Source organism: Trachurus japonicus, chromosome 20 (assembly GCF_045865225.1).
Source record: "Trachurus japonicus isolate A0001 chromosome 20, Traja_1.0".
Lineage (NCBI taxonomy): Eukaryota > Metazoa > Chordata > Actinopteri > Carangiformes > Carangidae > Trachurus > Trachurus japonicus.
Genome location: NC_140926.1, coordinates 27,125,641 through 27,144,474, shown reverse-complemented (window position 1 = coordinate 27,144,474; position 18,834 = coordinate 27,125,641). Strand labels below are relative to the sequence as shown.

At 42.0% G+C, this 18,834-nt stretch overlaps 1 protein-coding gene across 4 annotated transcripts in view; it reads right to left on the bottom strand.

Moving 5' to 3' along the window:
• LOC146967037 (sodium channel protein type 5 subunit alpha-like) overlaps window positions 1-18,834 on the bottom strand; it is a 468,832-nt gene that overhangs the window by 194,896 nt on the left and 255,102 nt on the right. For all 4 annotated transcript variants that reach the window (XM_085763726.1, XM_085763723.1, XM_085763724.1 and 1 more), the window contains 2 exons: window positions 15,174-15,412; window positions 3,790-3,963 (listed from right to left, as the gene is read on the bottom strand). In XM_085763726.1, the coding sequence (XP_085619852.1) occupies window positions 3,790-3,963; window positions 15,174-15,412 (413 nt within the window). The remainder of the gene's footprint in view (window positions 1-3,789; window positions 3,964-15,173; window positions 15,413-18,834) is intronic.

Below are 18,834 nucleotides of genomic sequence, written 5' to 3'. Positions count from 1 at the left end.
CTGCCCACTGTTGCCACTTCATTGACATATCAGCTGTCAATACATGCTGTCTCTGACATCGCTTTGCTGCTTTGATTTTTATATTTTTGTGTCCCCTCATCATCAGACATCAGTGTTCACTTAGCTTAGCCTACTTAGCTTCTCATAGGTGGCCAGGAAAGGCTTTTTGTTTTGTTTTGTAGAAATAATACATTGAAAGAAAGAAAGAAAGAAAGAAAGAAAGAAAGAAAGAAAGAAAGAAAGAAAGAAAGAAAGAAAGGCAAATGATTAAAAAAAATCAAATGTGTGTGTGGGTGGTGTGTGTGTGCTTGTGCATGCGCATACACATACACGTGCGTGTGTGCATATAGTATACAGTGGGGGAAATAAGTATTAAACACAAACATTTTTCTCAGTACCGTAAATATATTTCTAATCAGGCTGATGATATGAAATTTTGAAATATGTCGGTAACAACCCTAGCAATCCACTAGGGCTGCCACAAACGATTATTTTGATAGTCGACTAGTCACCGACTATTTTTTTCGATTAGTCGACTAATCGGATCATACGTAAATTGAATGTAAAACATACAGCTTATCGCACCAGCATGCAGCTGCTCTTATATAACCATCATTAGCTTTCAGCTTGAAGTGTTTAAGGTATATGCTAACTTAAAGCAGATAACAGCGGCACGGCCATTTCGGCTAATGCTGTGTTCAAGGCAGGCTTTTGAAACCGTAAGTTACAGCTTCAAGTCACAACTACGACTTGGTAGCGTTCCAGGTAACCCGTAGCTCGTGTTTTTACCGTCCTGTTGTCTGTGAAAGTTCCCTATAACGGCCACTCGTAACTTCCGACCCGTGAACTCGTACCAGATCGAACTGGTATGACTTCACAGGAAGGAAAAACACAAAGTACGAGTTTCCTTGAACGCACCATGAGTTAGCAGCCCCCGCCCTTGTCAGGCATCAATTGGTCCTCGTGCTACGTCACCACATTCACGCGCATCCCTTGGCTGCACACACAGCCCTTCATGCCGTTCTCTCCCCTCATTGGATAACACTTGTATCCCACAAGGAAAATTTTCTCCTCGGGTTACAGCAGAGCAGAGTGACGGAGAGACTCCTGTTTAGGCTGAAATACTTCATGTAAGTGATTGCTGACGGAAAGTAGGACTATTTAGGACTTATATTAACAAAAACATTCCACTGATATCTGCTTTAAAATAGAGACAATTAAGATGATAGTTCATTAAACTTTTAATGAAATATGCAGCTTGTAGCAACAAACAATTGTTTAACTGTAGCATAAAGTGCAAACAGCTGAGTAAAATAAGGATAAGGCACTGGCCTAAACAACACCAAAATAAATACTTAGAGTTTTTTAGGTTTTTCTTTCCTTCATTTGTCTCTGGCATCAAACATAGCTACATTTAAATAAAATGAGGTAGACACCTGAAACTAATGAATTGTTCACAATAATAAAGTTTTGGTCTCACTCAAATATAACAAAAGTATATTTTGTGCTCAGTGTAAATAATAGTCGTTCTGTTAAAAAAATTACGTAAGGCCAAAGCTGATTTTTTTATTCAAATTATTGAGAACGCTAGAGGTAAGAGTAAAAAAATATGGCAGAATATGAATAAATTAACAGGAAAACAACCCAAGCAGGAATCTAAGGGTCTGGAATTAAAAAATCGACAATCAGCTGGTGAGAAACCCTGGTATCCTGGCTCAGGAATTTAATTATTTTTTCATAAACTCAATAGAGGATCTGGTGAAACAGTTCACACCTCTCGGAAGTTTCTGATCAGCAGGTTTCTAACATGTCTGACAATATCGAGCCCAAATATAATATTCAAGAAATCACAAAATCAGAAGTTATTGATATCATAAGTAATTTGAACAACTCTTACACGGGCTTGACACCAGTTTCTTTAAATCACATAAGGAGGCCTTAGCTCCCCCACTTGTGCATCTGGTTAATCTATCAATCAAAAACTCAACTGTACCTAAGGCATGGAAAATGGCCTCAGTTACTCCAGTATTTAAAGCTGGCGACAAGTCTGACTTAAATAATTACAGACCTATTAGCATCGTACCTGAAAAGTGGGTCGCCAAACAAGTCATTGATTTCCTTGGCAATAGCCATACTCCTTTACATCCCATGCAGTTTGGGTTTCGACCTTACCATTCCACCGAGACTCCATTGACCATGTTCATGGAGAGAATTGAGTGTTATCTGGATGTTCATGGATGTGTTGGTTCTTTTAGATTTGAAAAGAGTGTTTGATACCGTCAATCATAAGGTACTTTTATCCAAACTGTCTCATTTTAATTTTTCTTCTCAATCTATTAAATGGTTTGACTCATACTTGTCACATAGAGAACAACGAACTGTGGTGGACGGTGCCAGCTCCTCTTTTATGGGTTGTCCAGTAGGGGTCCCCCAAGGGTCCATATTGGGGCCCATTATATTCACATTGTATATTAATGATTTGCCTGATTTTTGTTTAAATGTGGATGTCCAGCTTTACGCTGATGATGCTGTCATTTTTACTAAAGCTAAAAATCCTGAGGAGGCAACACGGGTGCTTTCTACGGCACTTACACACATACAAACATGGCTTACTAGTTCGTGTCTTATTTTGAATGCAAAAAAAACTGTTTGTTTACTTCTGTCAAAGCAATCTGCCTCTTTCATGCCTTCTCGCTCAGGTGTTTTTTGGTTGCTGATGAGTTGGAAGTTGTTAACAAATTTAAATATTTAGGTGTGATTATAGATTTTAAACTGTCTTTTAAAAAAATGTTATCCAAAAAAAATGTATTTCATCTTTGCAACTTCAAGCAAATCAGAGGATCCTTGTCAGAAGCAGCTGCTCTGATGTTTCTGCACTCTATGATATTTTCTCATTTAAGCTACTGTATCACCAGCTGGTCCATGACCGGCTCTACTATCTTGAAACCAGTTGAGCTTCTGTATAAAAAAGCACTCAAAATCTTAGACAAAAAACTGTTTTCTTACCATCATTGTAACATTCTAGTGAAATATAATTTGCTGAGTTTTCCTAATTTCTGTAAATTCTCCTCTGTATGCTTAATATATAAAGTACTTCATGGCCTGGCGCCATCTCGACTTAAAGAATTTATTACATTTAAATGAACGAGGACCACCAGATCAATTACTAATAGGGACTGTGTGGTTCCATACAGGAAAACCTCTTTCAGTCAAAATGCCCTGTCTACGAAAGGAACTGCAATCTGGAACACACTACCCTTACCCATAAAGGAATGCCCTACCTTGACTACATTTAAGAGCTACCTGAAGGTGTGGCTGAGAGCCAACCAAACATGTAATCACCTTTAATGTGATGTCCATGTATTCTAACCTTTTGTACTGTATTGTAACACCAACCTGCCTAGAGGACTCCAGATGGAAATTAGCCCTCGGGCTACAATCTGGCACATTTACAGGTACTATGGTACGTGTTTTATTTATGTGCATTGTCCTGACTTCTAAATAAATAAATTACAAATTACAAATGACATGTTTCTCTGTTTGGGCTGGAACTGAAAAGAACATCATTTGACCATGAAGCACTTTAGACTGACCTGGAATCAGGAGGTAAACAATGAGTAATGTACTCAACCACCATGGCCTCTGTGTACACTCACCATGAGGAACTGTTGACGCCTTCAATACTTATTTTCCCCACTGTATATATATAATTCAACACAACAGTACTTTCCATGCACCTCTGTGTGCAGAGGTATTTGACTGTGTCTCCAGTGTGACTGTAAGACCCACCAGTCTGAAGGAGCGCAGAACGCTGAGCCCCTCAACATCTGAAAGGCCCAGCTCCATGAGGCTGAGGCAGACAATGATGCTATCGAAGATGTTCCAGCCCGTCTGGAAGTAGTAATACGGATCCAGAGCGATGATCTTCAGAACCATCTCTGCTGTGAAGATCCCGGAAAACACCTGACAAAGAAACAGAGACAGCGTGCAAACTGTTTTACCTGCCAAATACATGATTAAAACTAACAATAAAATGTTCTTCACAAGGTAGTATTAATTGACAGAAATCAAGAAATGTAGAACAGATTGATAGAAAACCAGTGATGAACATCGGGAGCACTGGTAAAGGCTGTATCACACACACACACACACACGCGCACACACACACACACAACGCTAAAATATGGGCATGTAGTGGCAAATTGGCTCCTACAGGGCAGATACAGGCAGGGACACAATGACAGTCAGGTAAGGACACACACCCATTTGCACATTCAAACTCACAAACATATACCAAAGCTAAATGAAGGGCAGAGTTAGCCAAAAGGTAGGACATTTCAGAATGAGTTAGATTCACACACACGCACGCACGCACGCACGCACGCACGCACACACACACACACACACACACACACACACACACACACACACACACACACGTCACCTCCTATAACTGCAGCTGAGGTTATTTACAAGCCAACAGGAGCTCAGCTGCTAAGAACAAAGGGATGTTCCTGCAAACTGACCTGACATGCTAATGGTAGTGTGCACTATTAGCATGAAAGATACCATCAGTATTGTCTTTAGTCTTAGTCTTAGTCTTTAGTCTTTATTGTCTCCCTTGGGAGAAATTCGTCTTGGACAGACTAGAGACTCCAGACGCCATGAACACATAAACAAAACAGTACATCAAGACCATAAACAAACACAACATCATATCCCATATCCCCATCATATCCCCCAGCTCCTTGCCCCCCACAATGTCCTGAAATCACCTATACATATAAAAATAAAAAGACAATAATAATAATACCATGATGCCCATCTGACCCCTTGCTACAGCAACATTATTGCACATTCCTCTTTACATTCAGCAGCACACTCATTATTGCACATTACTCTATACCTACAGCAGCACACTCAATATTGCACATTACCCTTTCCTCTTTGCATACAGCAGCACACTCATTATTGCACATTACCCTTTCCTCTTTGCATACAGCAGCACACTCATTATTGCACATTACCCTTTCCTCTTTGCATACAGCAGCACACTCATTATTGCACATTACTCTATACATACAGCAACACACTCATTATTGCACATTACTCTTTACACACCACAACATGCTCACCCCCCCCACCCACACACACACACAACTTATTTCCTGTTATTAAGTAACTTAATTGATAATGGAATAAATGAGAATTTGTATCTATTGAGCTTACAGCTTGGTAACCTGTACCTTCTGCCTGAAGGCACCAACTCATACTCCCTGTGGAGGATATGATTTGGGTCTGAGGTGATTTTTTTTTTATTGTGAGTATGTATTATGTGTATGTGTCAGATAAAGCAATGTTAGGGTAACCCTACCCACACGGAAAGAACCTATAGCTTTTAATATAGGTTTGAATATATGTGACATACATAAAATTGGCCGTTTTCATGTATTACATACGCATATATGCTAATATATATGGTGCATATATGCACAGATGAACTGCATATAGGTTTCATATATGCGCATATATCCTCATGAGGATATATAAGACACCATATACGTATATTAGCATATATGTGTATATGAAAACGTATGTATGTATGTCACATATATTCAAACCTATATTAAAACCTATAGGTTCTTTCCATGTGGGTATTGTGGTGTGGCATGAGTGTGGTGACTGCTTTATGATATACTAATAAAGACACAGAAGTCCTAACGGCTGTTTTTAAGGCTCAGTTTCTGAATACAGGCTGTGTGCATTTCTCTGTGGACTGAGGCTTTGATGCTTTCACAGTATTAATATAGAACCTAGAGATGGACATCTACCTTTATACTAAATGGGACCTTATGAGACAGTTAGGACCTTTCTTGACACATGGCTTTTGAAATGCACTTGAGAGTTGGTGACTGCTTAATCTAAACTGGAGTGTGCAGTGTGTTCCAGCCGCTGATGTGTGCATGAACAAACCTTTGTGAAAACAGCTCCATTCGTGATTTGGTGAATTAGAGAAAACTCAGACTTATTCTCACATTACTTCTCTCAGCTGTTTGCTCTGTGGTTTGATCTCTTAAGCCTCACTGCCTGTGTCTCTCCCTCAGCTCATCCAACATTCGCCTCATACTGCCTTATATTAAGTGGGTGTCAGTGTGTTGCTGCATTTAAAGTATGTGTTTGTTCAAGTGTGTATGTGTGTGTGCAGGGACAGACTGGCCATAGGGCAATATGGGCAAATGCCACAACGGCCGCGACCGAGGCAGCCGCATATAGATGCACCCGTGCGCAAAAAAACAAACAAAAAAATTGGTCGGTGTCAGCTGGTTTACGGCCGGTCACCTCTGAAACACTGAAGACACAATAACTTAAAGCAGAAGTAAGCGATCCGGTGGTTTTGGCTAACTTCTTGTTAGCAGATGGAGTTAGCAGTCCCCGCCCTCGTCCCTACGTCACCACATTCACGCGCATCCCTTGGCTGCACACACAGAGAGGACCGCCCCTTTATGCCCCTTTATGCCGCCCTTTATGCAGAGCAGAGTGACTGACAGACCCGTGTTTCAGACCAAACACTCTATGTAAGTGATTGCTGTCTGAAGATAGAACTATTTAAGACTTATATTAACACAAACATTCCGCTTACTTCTGCTTTAACTACTGTCTGTCAAAGCAAGTATTTTACTCCAGTCTGGGATCAAATCCCAGTGTGCAGTTTTGGTGAACAATGCATTTTCTTTTCTCGTCATCATTATGATCACTGAGATACATATGTATATACACAGTGACGGCTGGTATCAATGGGCTAGTGGGGCTAAGCCCTCCCTGCATTACACAACAAAAGATGAGGAAAAAATATTCTCTAAATAATATACAAAAGATTGTTACAAGTCTTAGAGAAATCCGAAGTGACAACAGTATCAAATAGTTTCAAGAAAAACACAGGATATCTCTAAATGGGCTAATTTTAATCAGCCCGAGCTCACCGAGTCTGCTCTCATTCATTTTCCGACTGTGGATGATTGACAGGTGCCATGTCCCGCCCTCGCCATTTACCGACTGTTTGTATATACATTATATGTATATATATATATATATATGTATGTATGTATAAAGACCAGAGGGACAGTTTGTTTTGGTCATCACTGGTTCTGCATCCACACTCCAACCCCACATGACTAAATCCCAAGAATGGCAGGAAGCCTCAGAGGACAGTGATGACATGTTGGTCATAATCCTGCAGGCCACCTCCACCCAACTATTCACTCTTGTCTGTGTCTGACCTCATGGTGGACCAAAGCCAGTGTTATGAGTAGCCTACATAAGGGTCCACCAGGGTTTACGCTCTGGTGTGGACATCGATTTCCCCAGACTGCAATGCTACTAAATGTGCATGAGTTAGGATAGAAATATGGATACTGAATTTGAAGACAGCGTTAATGCAAAATGCATTAATGTTACCATTTTAATCTGATTCATGACCTGCATACAAGTACCATATCCTGCCACTGGAGGGTAAATAAAAACAGCTACTGTTGTGTGGTAACCATACAGAATGTCTGTGAGCAAGTAAACCAGAGGCCTAAGAAATGTGGGTCTCAGATCTGGTCCAGACAGATGTTTTGTCTACTTTTGTGTTGTTGAGGTCGGTGACGTGGAGTTTTAGACACTGAGCACTGTGAGTGTGTTTGTATTTGTGCAGAGGCAAAATGTCTGACTCACTGAGTGATGAAAAACTACTCTGACCAGAAAGTAAGTGTGCATGTGTTGACATCAGCACTCACTAATAACAGTCACATCAGCAGCGAGAGTATATGTGTGTGTGTGTGTGTGTGTGTGTGTGTGAGAGAGAGACAGGCACGTGACTATTTCTGTCACAAAGAGGCAGATTCAATAAGTGAGCACGACAACACATACACAAACAACAACTCATACATCAGAATATCTACAGTAGATCTGCACAACACATGTGGATTTCACATTGATGAAGTGCTTTTTTGGTTATTTAATTATCATTATTCATTATTAAGAAAATATTTTTACACAATATGTGGGCCCCTAAATGTCCTGCTTGAGCTCCTAAAATTTTTATTTAGGGGCCATTGTGGCCACTCGTAGTAAAAAATCTTAGTCTGGGGCCCTGATATGTGCAGATTTCTGAAGTAATAATAAGACAAACCAACTCATTCAGTATTCCTCCACACAGGCAGACTCCGCAACGTGTTGTATCACTCCACCTCTTCCACACGCCGCTGATTCAAACAGCTGATAGGCGAAGTGATACAGCACGTAGTGGAGCCTGCCTGTGTGGAGGAGTACCGAGGAGTACCGAGTGAGTTGGTTAGTTCCAGATAAACTAACTTTTTTCCGACCAGCTGATACGTTGTAAGTTTTTACTTTCTATCCTACTCTTGAACTGGTGTATTATTTTGAGACAGGACTACTCGTAGACGGTGAAAAATATGCTGATTAATTGTCCCTCATTGACAACAGTGTACTGCCTTTGTCTGGGTCAGCTTGATGCGTCGGTGTTTCTCAGTGGGGGGGGGGGGGGGCAGAGACCTTTCTACTGCATCTAGTGTACTTAATGTACCTCAGTTTTTACCTCACACAACCCCACTTCAAAAAAGTTGAACTATCACTTTAAAGAAATTCTCTGATGTACTTCTGGGCATTTAAAGGTACATTGTGTAGGAATTCCTCCCATCTAGCGTTGCAGTTGTACATCACAAGCAACTCAATGGTATTCTTCATGCTGCATTCACGTGAAATTGGGCAGACGGCAGACGGACGACAGCCACTGCACGTAACGGCATAAACAAGCCTCTATGTAAACAAGTGGTCCGTCAGCACCAGGCAAAACAATACATGTGACAGTATGTTGTCATGGCAATGTGGTATTGTTTACCTGACCCACGTTTTACCGGCTTTCTCTCGACTTCTGTGACTAAAATGAAAAACATCTGGTTTGTTACCGACGGCCGTCTGCCCGACTGCAGGTGAATGCAGCATCAGTGTAATGCTCCATTCCTCCTCACTGCGTTACCGCGGTGACTTTTCACAGACGCCACCTCCACCTGAGCCGACAGCTCCGGTGTCTCCGCTGAGTTTCCGTGGTTTCCTACCGTCACGCTGCAACTGAACGTAAAAACATGGCGACACCACATGGCAGCCAGCACCGAGCTTACCCGCTCCATGGAGATATGATATGAACGGCTAATTCAGAGCTGAAAGGAACACTTCAGTTTGTTGATGGGGGGGGGATAACTGGTTAATGAAAAACAGACTTTTGAACCAAATAATCGATTTTCGTGAATAGATAACAGGAGAAGTTACACAATGTCCTTTTAAGGAACCAAACCAAGCTTGCACAGGGGGTGGGGCCTTAAACATGTGTGTCTCTGATGTTTCCACGTCTAACCATATTAATGTTCCCTGGTAGTGGGTGAGGCACTGAAGCAGATTTACCAGTGAGTCTTTTATTTTTTATTTTTTACTTTTTATTAGTGAAAATCAGATTAAGCTAAATATCACTCCTAGCAGAGGATATCTATGGAGTTTGAAACATGTCTAGAAGAACTTCATGTTTTTGTAGGTTGTGGATCTGGAATGGACAAATATGAAAAAGCTGGTCTCATTGTTTAATATGGGCCAAGAAAATGTGGGTTTCTGTGTTTTTACACAACTGCTCATTCATTATTCATTGTTTACACACTGTAATTGAAACAGGGACGTCACAGGGTTAAAGGGATAGTTCACCCAAAATTCAAATTTCACTCATTATCTACTCACCCTCATGTGGACTAAGGCCTGGGAGAATTTTCAGAGTCCTCCGTGCCTTCTCTGAGTTACAGCGGGGCTCCGTGCAGCACTGCATGTCCATATGATGGTTGAGAACGGAGCTCACTTTTCTTCGTCCAAAAAGACACACCAAAAAACATCCAAATGCCTCCACACAGCTCGTCTGTAATGTCCCTCTTGTATTGAAGCCCGAACATGAGAAATTGTTCCGAAAAAAAATTAAATAAGTCTATATTTTAAGCTTGTTTGTAGCGAAAGCTCCCAGTGCTCTGCTGGAATCTCGCGTGAAATTTGCACAGACACAGGCAAAGCAGTGAACTGAGACACTGGGAGCTTCGGCTACAAACAAGCTTAACCCTCTAGGCGCCCGAGTTTATTTATGAAAATATTAAGTTTGGATTTCAGGATTTCACAAGGCTGTAGCTTTTAAGTGGTCAGAGATAAATCTATGGTGTAAATGAGAAAAATATTCACAATGACCTAAAGTTTGTGATAGGAGTAAATGTACTCATCTAATTTGCATATTGTGACGTCACCGGGTGGCAGCCCCATTGGATTACGTGACTTCCAGTAAAACTGAATTTGGAATATAATTACACAGGAAAAAAAATTATATTGACATCTCATCCTCAAAGTAAAGGAACAGGGGTGTGATTGGAGTACATTTACAGTCTTTGGGTGGCTCACGATTCGATTCCGATTTTTAGGGTCACGATTCGATTCAAAATCGATTTTCGATTCAACCGATTCGATTCACAAATCAATTCGATTCAACCGATTCTTGATTTTATTTTTGCGATTTTTAGTGTGCTTTATTAACACCAGACCATGTGAAAAAGTTGAATGATGATGATGTCTACAGACTATTATATCAGAAGCCATATTTCCCCCCCCAAAATGCACATCACATGTTTCAGATTTATTCAGCAGCAATATATTTGAACCATTTTAAAGTAAACTGCTACATGAAGCAAGCTGATTTTATAGGCTACTCTCTTTTCAAAAGCCTGGACTGAAGGGATGTGAATATTTGGGTGTCTATTCGATTCAAAATCAGTTCTCATGCACATGCACATAGACATGTATCACCTGTAACAAAGGCGCTGCTAAAAAAAAAAAAAAAGACGGCACTCTGCTCTCACGCCAGCTGACCTGCAGCCTGTCTGCAGCGCCACAGAGGAGCTGTCAGAGGAGCTGCTGCTGCTGGTCCTCTCTCTTCAGCCTGCTGTTTGGCTGCACTTTGTCAGATCAGTTAACGTTTGTAGGCGGTTAACGAGCGTCTTTTAGCGCCATGGCGTGCTGCAGCGCTGTGTACGGCGCTGTGAGGGCGCGTATTGAGACGGAGGAAAATGAATAAAAAATCGATTTTTGAAGATTATGAATCAATTCAGAATCTTAGAGAATAAGAATCTCGATTCTTACATGAATCGATTTTTTCCCCCACCCCTATTTAAAGATATGGGCTGTTTTATCCAAGCATGCTGCCTGTCGCAATAATGCGACTTTGGCTCCTAGAGGGTTAAAATATAGACTTATTTAATTTTTTTCGGAACAGTTTCTCATGTTGGGGCTTCAATACAAGAGGGACATCACAAACGAGCTGTGTGGAGGTATTTGGATGTTTTTTGGTGTGTCTTTTTGGACAAAGAAAAGTGAGCTCCGTTCGCAACTGCCCTTAGTCGACATGAGGGTGAGTAGATAATGAGTGAAATTTGAATTTTGGGTGAACTATCCCTTTAATAAATGCATCTTGATTTGGATCCAGGTTATACTCCCGCAGTGGCTCATCTTTGGGCCCAGTTCCAGTGAGTGAACACCACTGCTGCCAGCCAAGCCCCTGTTTCTACTTCTACTCCGCCCTACTCCGCGACCTGAACATGAGGAAACCTGACAATGCTGGTGTATGTGTGAGCAGAGGATTTTTGCTGCAGGTCTTTCACACCAGAGGAGAACCAATTACCATATTGCATCAACCTATCAGCTTCTGTAAGATCATCACTTCACCTGCAGGGTCAAACACTAGAGTTAGTCAGTGAGTGATTTAAAGCTATCCGACCTGTTTCTGTCAGCTTGAATAGTGAAACTTGCGTCGCTTTTCTACTCACAGAAAAGAAAAAAAAAACACACAGGTTTTTGAATTGCAGTCTAAAGATTCTGCCTCCTCAACCCGCCTGAACTGCTCCTTCACTCTGCTCCTCAAGAAGATTTTACAAAAAAGTAGGCAAAATAGAATTCATCTGGTTATCTTGTCACATGATTGGTAAACTTGTTTATTGTTAACTGAACTAACCTTGTTGGTTTATGTTTACATTTTTTTTTACATGCTTATCTTATTGTCATCAAATGAAGACAGACAGACAGACAGACAGACAGACAGACAGACAGACAGACAGACAGACAGACAGACAGACAGACAGACAGACAGACAGACAGACAGACATGATGAAGGGTGATTAGGGGTTCCATACCGAGAGCATGACCTACAGAATGTGACTCTCTGTAAACCTGGTTTAGACTGCACATCTAACACTTACTGTACCAAAACTCTGTGAATCTAAAACAACCACAGGACCTCAGACATGATCAGAACAGATTTAAAGGACAATTCTGGGCAAATTCAACTGGGGCTGTATTTTCCTAACATTTTAGGTCTAAAAGAAGGAATCTGAAGATTTTCAGTTTAAATGCTCCTGTTTTGCAGTAGTTGTGTCTGTCCCTGCATCGCCACGGCAGCGATTAATGGGAGCGGATTGAAGTTCTGCTGCTTAGGCTGTTTACATCCCTCAAAGCCACAATGTTTTTCCACAGACAGCGTCAGATGGCGACTCAAACATGCACCGAGAAGTTTATTTACCTCAAGCAAGTCATGAGTTGATATTCCTGTGTTTATGACACAAACGGGAGCTTCCGACTGCACGTAAATACACCGAGCGCGTCAACCAGTGGGCGGATGGTGCTAAAAGAATTTGGGGGGCCATAAAGATAAATAAAGAGCATTGCTAACTTCACATCCAGCTAGCCAACTGTGTTTGACATAACACAGACGGGAGAAGCCTCAGTGTAACTCCGTCCACAGTCACTTGCCTGCTGCTGGATTTTTAAGTCAGGTTGCTCCGGTCCAAGCTCCTTTATCCTTTCTTCCTCCAGCGAACGCCTCGTGAAAGGATTATTTCGTAAAGAAACAACCAAATTTTCTTTTGAAGCCGCCATTGTCTCTTGTCATTGTTGTTGTTGTGTGTCTGCTCCATGTGCACGCGGGCGCATCTGTCGCTGTTTGAGTGACAGGCACGTCTCCGCTGCCAGGGGTGTGACTTTGATTGACAGGTATCATGAATCAATCCGATTGGATGAAAAATGACCCAAACGCCACGGGCACAGAGAGCTGCGCCCGGCACAGAATCTTTAAAGGGACAACGAGGAGTTTCTATTTGGTTATAAAAAAGTCTCACGTTAATGTGGATGAATCTCCGCTACCCACACTTGTTAATGGGCCCATTTTCGATAAATATATCGTTTTGTCTCTATCGTTATTTTGTTATTTTAATTAATGGTGGAAATGCTGGGCGAGCCGACCAGCGTTTCCTTACTTTCGGTTTCGCAGACGCTCATGAGAATAACGCCGCCGTATTGCTGTTTATGGTCGGGACTACGACGGTATGTGATCATCTTTGACCCTCTGACTTTAATTCTTGATGAATGAAAACATGAGTCCGTCTTGCGCCGGTCAAAGAATTCTACGGTGCGCGCAGAGGCTCATAAATGTAGTGTGAAAACGCTTCGCTTTTCCAAAACTCCTCGTTGTCCCTTTAAGTGACCAATTAGAGACCAGCATGAAGTCACATGGAAGCCAAAAGTTTAGAACATACATACACACGCCCCTCGCTATTGAAATGTATAAAACAAGCCAGAATAAACCCAATATGGAATGGAAAGGCTTAAAGGGACAACGAGGAGTTTTGGAAAAGCGAAGCGTTTTCACACTACATTTATGAGCCTCCGCGCGCACCGTAAAATTCTTTTGACCGGCGCAAGACGGACTCATGTTTTCATTCATCAATAATTAAAGTCAGAGGTTCAAAGAGGTTCACATACCGTCGTAGTTCCGACCATAAACGGCGATTCAGCTACGTTATTCTCATGACTCGTTGCGAAACTGAAAGTAAAGAAACGCTGGTCGGCTTGACCAGCATCTCCGCCACCACTAATAGTAACAAAATAACGATAGAGACAGAATGATATATTTATCGAAAATGGGCCCATTAACAAGTGTGGGTAGCGGAGATTCATCCACATTAACGTGAGACTTTTTTATAACCGATTAGAAACTCCTCGTTGTCCCTTTAAACATGTAAAGGTAAAACCCATTGTATGAGTGAACACTGAACAGATATGGTAATTACTTTTTATTATGTAATTTATGTTTACTTTGTCTATACTTTTTTTCCTGAGATTTTGATGGGGGTGGCGCCCTTGCGCCCCCTATTGACCGGCCGCTACTGGCATCAACTTGGGTCTTGCGCGAGACTCCGCAAGACTGTGAATTAGATCTAGTTTTACAAACATGTCGGCTTGCTTTAAGTAAATAAACTTCTGGGTGCATGTTTGAGTCGCCATCTGACGCTGTCTGTCGAAAAACATTGCGGCTTTGAGGGATGTAAACAGCCTAAGCAGCAGAACTTACATCCACTCCCATTCATCACTGCCATGGCGATGTGGGGACAGACACAACTACCGCAAAACAGGAGACATTAAATTTAAGATTCCTTCTTTTAGACCTAAAATGTTAGGAAAATACAGCCCCGATTTGAATTTGCCCGGAATTGTCCTTTAAGCATAACGATCTGTTTGCTTGGATCCACTTGAGTATATACTGAGTCCCTAAAAAAGTGGACTGTTAGGAACCTCTAGCTTGGATTGCACCTAATCCGTGGTGTTAGATTTGGTCTTTTGAAGGAAAGGGGGCATCTTTTGTCCACATATCTCCATTAAAGCAGAAGTAAGCGATCCAGTGGTTTTGGCTAACTGCCTGTCAGCAGATGGAGTTAGCAGTCCCCGCCCTCGTCATGGATCTATTGGTCCTCGTCCCTACATCACCACATTCACGTGCATCCCTTGGCTGCACACACAGCCCTTCATGCCGTTCTCTCTCCTCATTGGATAAAGGTTGTAGGATACAAGGAAAGTTTTCTCCTCGGCTTACAGCAGAGCAGAGTGACTGACAGACCCGTGTTTCAGACCAAACACTCTATATAAGTGATTGCTGTCGGAAGATAGAACTATTTAAGACTTATATTAACACAAACATTCCACTTACTTCTGCTTTAATGTTTCAGTCTTACTGCTTTCCATCCATCAATTCATCCATCCATCCAACTCACCAGGTTTCCGATGCTGAGCATGCCATTGAACTCATCAGTCATGGGGTAATGCTCCATGGCCATGAAAAGCGTGTTGAGGACAATGCAGACAGTAATGGCAAGGTCCAGGAAGGGGTCCATCACCATGATCTTCACCAGCTTCTTAACCCTCAGCCAGCCAGGGGAGCACTCCCACACCAGGTACCGGTGGGCGAAGACATACCAGCAGGGGTGACACTTCTTATGGGCCTCTTCCAGTTCTGCATGGCCGAAGACAGAAAAGAAGAAGAAAGAGGACTGTTGATGACAGAGACTCAGTAACATGAGGGAAGAAGAAACAAAAAAACAGTTAATGACGAGGAGGAAGTGAAAGTAGAAGGAAGATGCATCAATCAGATAGGTAGGAGAGAGACAGGTAGGTGAATTAAAGATCTTTCACACAAATACATTTAGGGCCAGATCTACTAAAGGTTTGCGTGTATTAAAACGTGTGCAAACGTGATTGCGTGCGCAAACACATGTGGAACCTGATCTACTAACCGGGCGCACCGAGGATTGCGTCTCTCAAATGGGCAAAATAGCACGTGCAATCCATTTAGCGTGTTTGCCTTGATGAATGGGCGTTTCAGCCAGAACGCGCAAAATACTGGGAGGAGTAGATGCAAATTGATTTATTTAGCGCACGCAATGTGATTTACCAAACGGGTATTGCACAAAACCTAGATAAGGATATGTTGGTTATCCTGGCTGAATTGAGCCTCAAGTCGGTTGTTCAAAAGCAGGCTAAATCTATCCTGGTCAAGTTACTATGGTGATTTATTCTCTGCAGCTAGCCTGCTCCAGACCAGACTGTTAGCCAGGCTTAGTTGATTCTGTTGTCTTTATCTGTGAAGTCAGCAGCCACTCTGATCAGAAATCAATGTGTTTCCTACAGTTATTCCATGTTCTTATGTACATATTGGCCTGATTTATAAACAAACTAAATACATTTACAAATCTGTGTCCATATCTGATATTTTCTATGACCACTAGTAGCTATACATCACTGGCTTCTCATAAAAAGCAATGGAGCAAAAATGGCATATAGATTTATTTTTATTTTTTATAAAATGTTAATATATTGGCCTAAATATTGGTTGAGGTAAGAAAATGAGAATAAAATTGAGTGACTGTGAGCAACCACCTTCCAAATAATTTATACACCTCATAACATTGTTACCAGCAATTTATTGAAGCATGTTTTTATATTTACCAGTAATTCATTTTCACCTGTTGCACTTTTGGCCACTTTTGCTGTATGAACTTGTATTACTTGTGTACTTAAGATTATAAGGAATTTGTGCAATGAATCAACTTCCACTGCTCATCATTTAGGCAAAGTGCACAACTGTTCATTTGTGAAAGGAACTTGAGTTGTGATTATAGTTTTGGATCATTCAATCAGTCCGCAGTTGTCCGCTGCGCTCTCTCTGAGCTTTACGACAGCGACGGTGCTTTCTTTTTTTTTTTTAAGAGGTGAGTCACCTGACGTCAGCATTAAGTTCCTGTTGATTGGAGGAAAGTAGCCACACCGATCCTCTCATCGGTGAATCTGTGATCAATCTCTGTGGTCTACTCATGAGAGAATAAGTTCCACCTGGCTTGACCAAGCCGCTGCTCCTCAGCCTGGCTCGGCGTTCGTGCAACCAATTAAGCCAAGATGCGCCAATCAGACTAGGTCAAGCCGCGCTTGCTCAGTTATCCTGGATTTCTTTATTCTACTTTTGTGCAATACCCAGGTGGCTGTTTTTATTTACCACGTCTGAAAACCATGTACTAACTGATACAACTTTGTGAAAACGTATGTGTTTATTGATTTGATGCCTACTAGAGCCCCATGATCTTACATCTCTGCATTTCCTCACGTCTGAGTAATTCTGTAACAGTTTTTCAGCTGTGTTAAAAGTCTTTTACGTGCCGTTACGCACAGCGCACGTCTGTCCTGCAGTGCGCTCCTCTCCTCTCCTCTCCTCTCCTCTCCAGTACCTGGCTGCTCAGCTCCGTCTCTCAGTCCCGGTCCCGGACTGAGAGACGTCACCGCTGTCTTCACCCGTCTTTGATCCCTCTGGTCAGTGGTCAGAGCATTTAGATCCGTGTGTCCCACCTGAGCTCTCTATTAATCCACTGGATCATGGGCGGCACACACACACACACATTATAGGTGTGTGGTTGTCGCTGCAGCTGCTGCCTGTTCGTCACTATATGATGTTGTGATATTTACCCCAAAATCATTACATGCTTCATTATTAAACTGATTGTCACAAGCTTATCATATGTCTAAGGCAAATGTCAATATCCCAAACATTATAGCAATATATGATTTTGGGGTAAATATCACAACAATGACGAGCTGGGCCCTGTAGCGATTTGTGTTTATTAATCTAAACAGAGCGCGAGAGAGATGAACACACATGCTGTCTTTGTATGCATCGGATCAAATGTCATTCTGTCCCTTCGTCCATCCAGCTCTCTGTCCGCTCTCTCCATGGCGGAAACGATTACCACGCGCAAAACCCTCATTTGAATACTGAGGTTTGCACGTGTTGTCATTTAGCGGGTTACTATAGAGCACCTGTTTTGCGTAAACTAACCAAACACGCAATATTTAACGCCCGCTATCTGGGATCTTATGGCGCTTTTCCACTACACTTTCACAGCACGGAACGGCACGGAATGGCTCGGCTCGGTAAAGGTGCTTTTCCACTACAGCTGTGTTCTAATAATCGGTAAAGTTAATAATTTCACTTAATGTGACCATGAATAAATTAATTCCGATGGCCTGTTATATGTCAGTGTTGCCCAAACGCAGATCTTGAATAGGTCTCCGCTGTTTCCACATTTTAAAAGGTCTTTGTTGTCTTTGTACAGAGACAATATGAGATTTGCTTGTAGCTACAGCACCTAAAAAACCCCAGTGTAGCCTACCTATTTTCATACGCTTCCTCTTGTCATATTTGCAGCAACACTGTTGCTTCAGGCTGTGATCAAGCTTCTTTGTATCGCTCATACTTTCTCCATTAAAACAACCTGCTCCTCTTGCCCGTTGTCGCTCCGTTTAGTGAGGAAGTAGCATGACGCCAAACGCCTCCTTTGATGTGAACGTGCACAGAACTTGTGGTTTAGTTGAGCTGGAACATGAACACAAAGCCTGGCTGTGTTGAGCCTCCTTCACAGTACAGGCCAGCAGTCGGTGGTTCTTTTATTTTTATTTTTAAAGGACAGCTCGAGAGAGACGGGTACGCGGAGAGATTTTTCTTCCTTCCCTCCCTTCCCATGTCTGCCATCCAGTCCTAGCATTAAGCTGGCCTGCTCTCCCTGCCTCCATCAGCTCTTGTACCATGTTTCCCACATTCTCTGTTGCTCACCCTGAGCTTTCTCCTGGTTTTCCCTGTTAAAAGGGTTTTCCATGGAGTTTTTCCTCAGTCGATGTGAGGGTCTAAGGACAGAGGATGTTGTTGTGATGCCATGTAAAGCCCTTTGAGAAAAACAGTTTGTAAAAATGGGCTATACAAATAAAATTGCCTTGCCTTGCCAGTGCCTCCTTTGTAGGCTACCAAGTCCATCCACACAAGGGGCAACAGATCAACACACCTGAGCCATTACAAGCAGTTAGTATATAATAAAATAAAACAAACAAACAAAA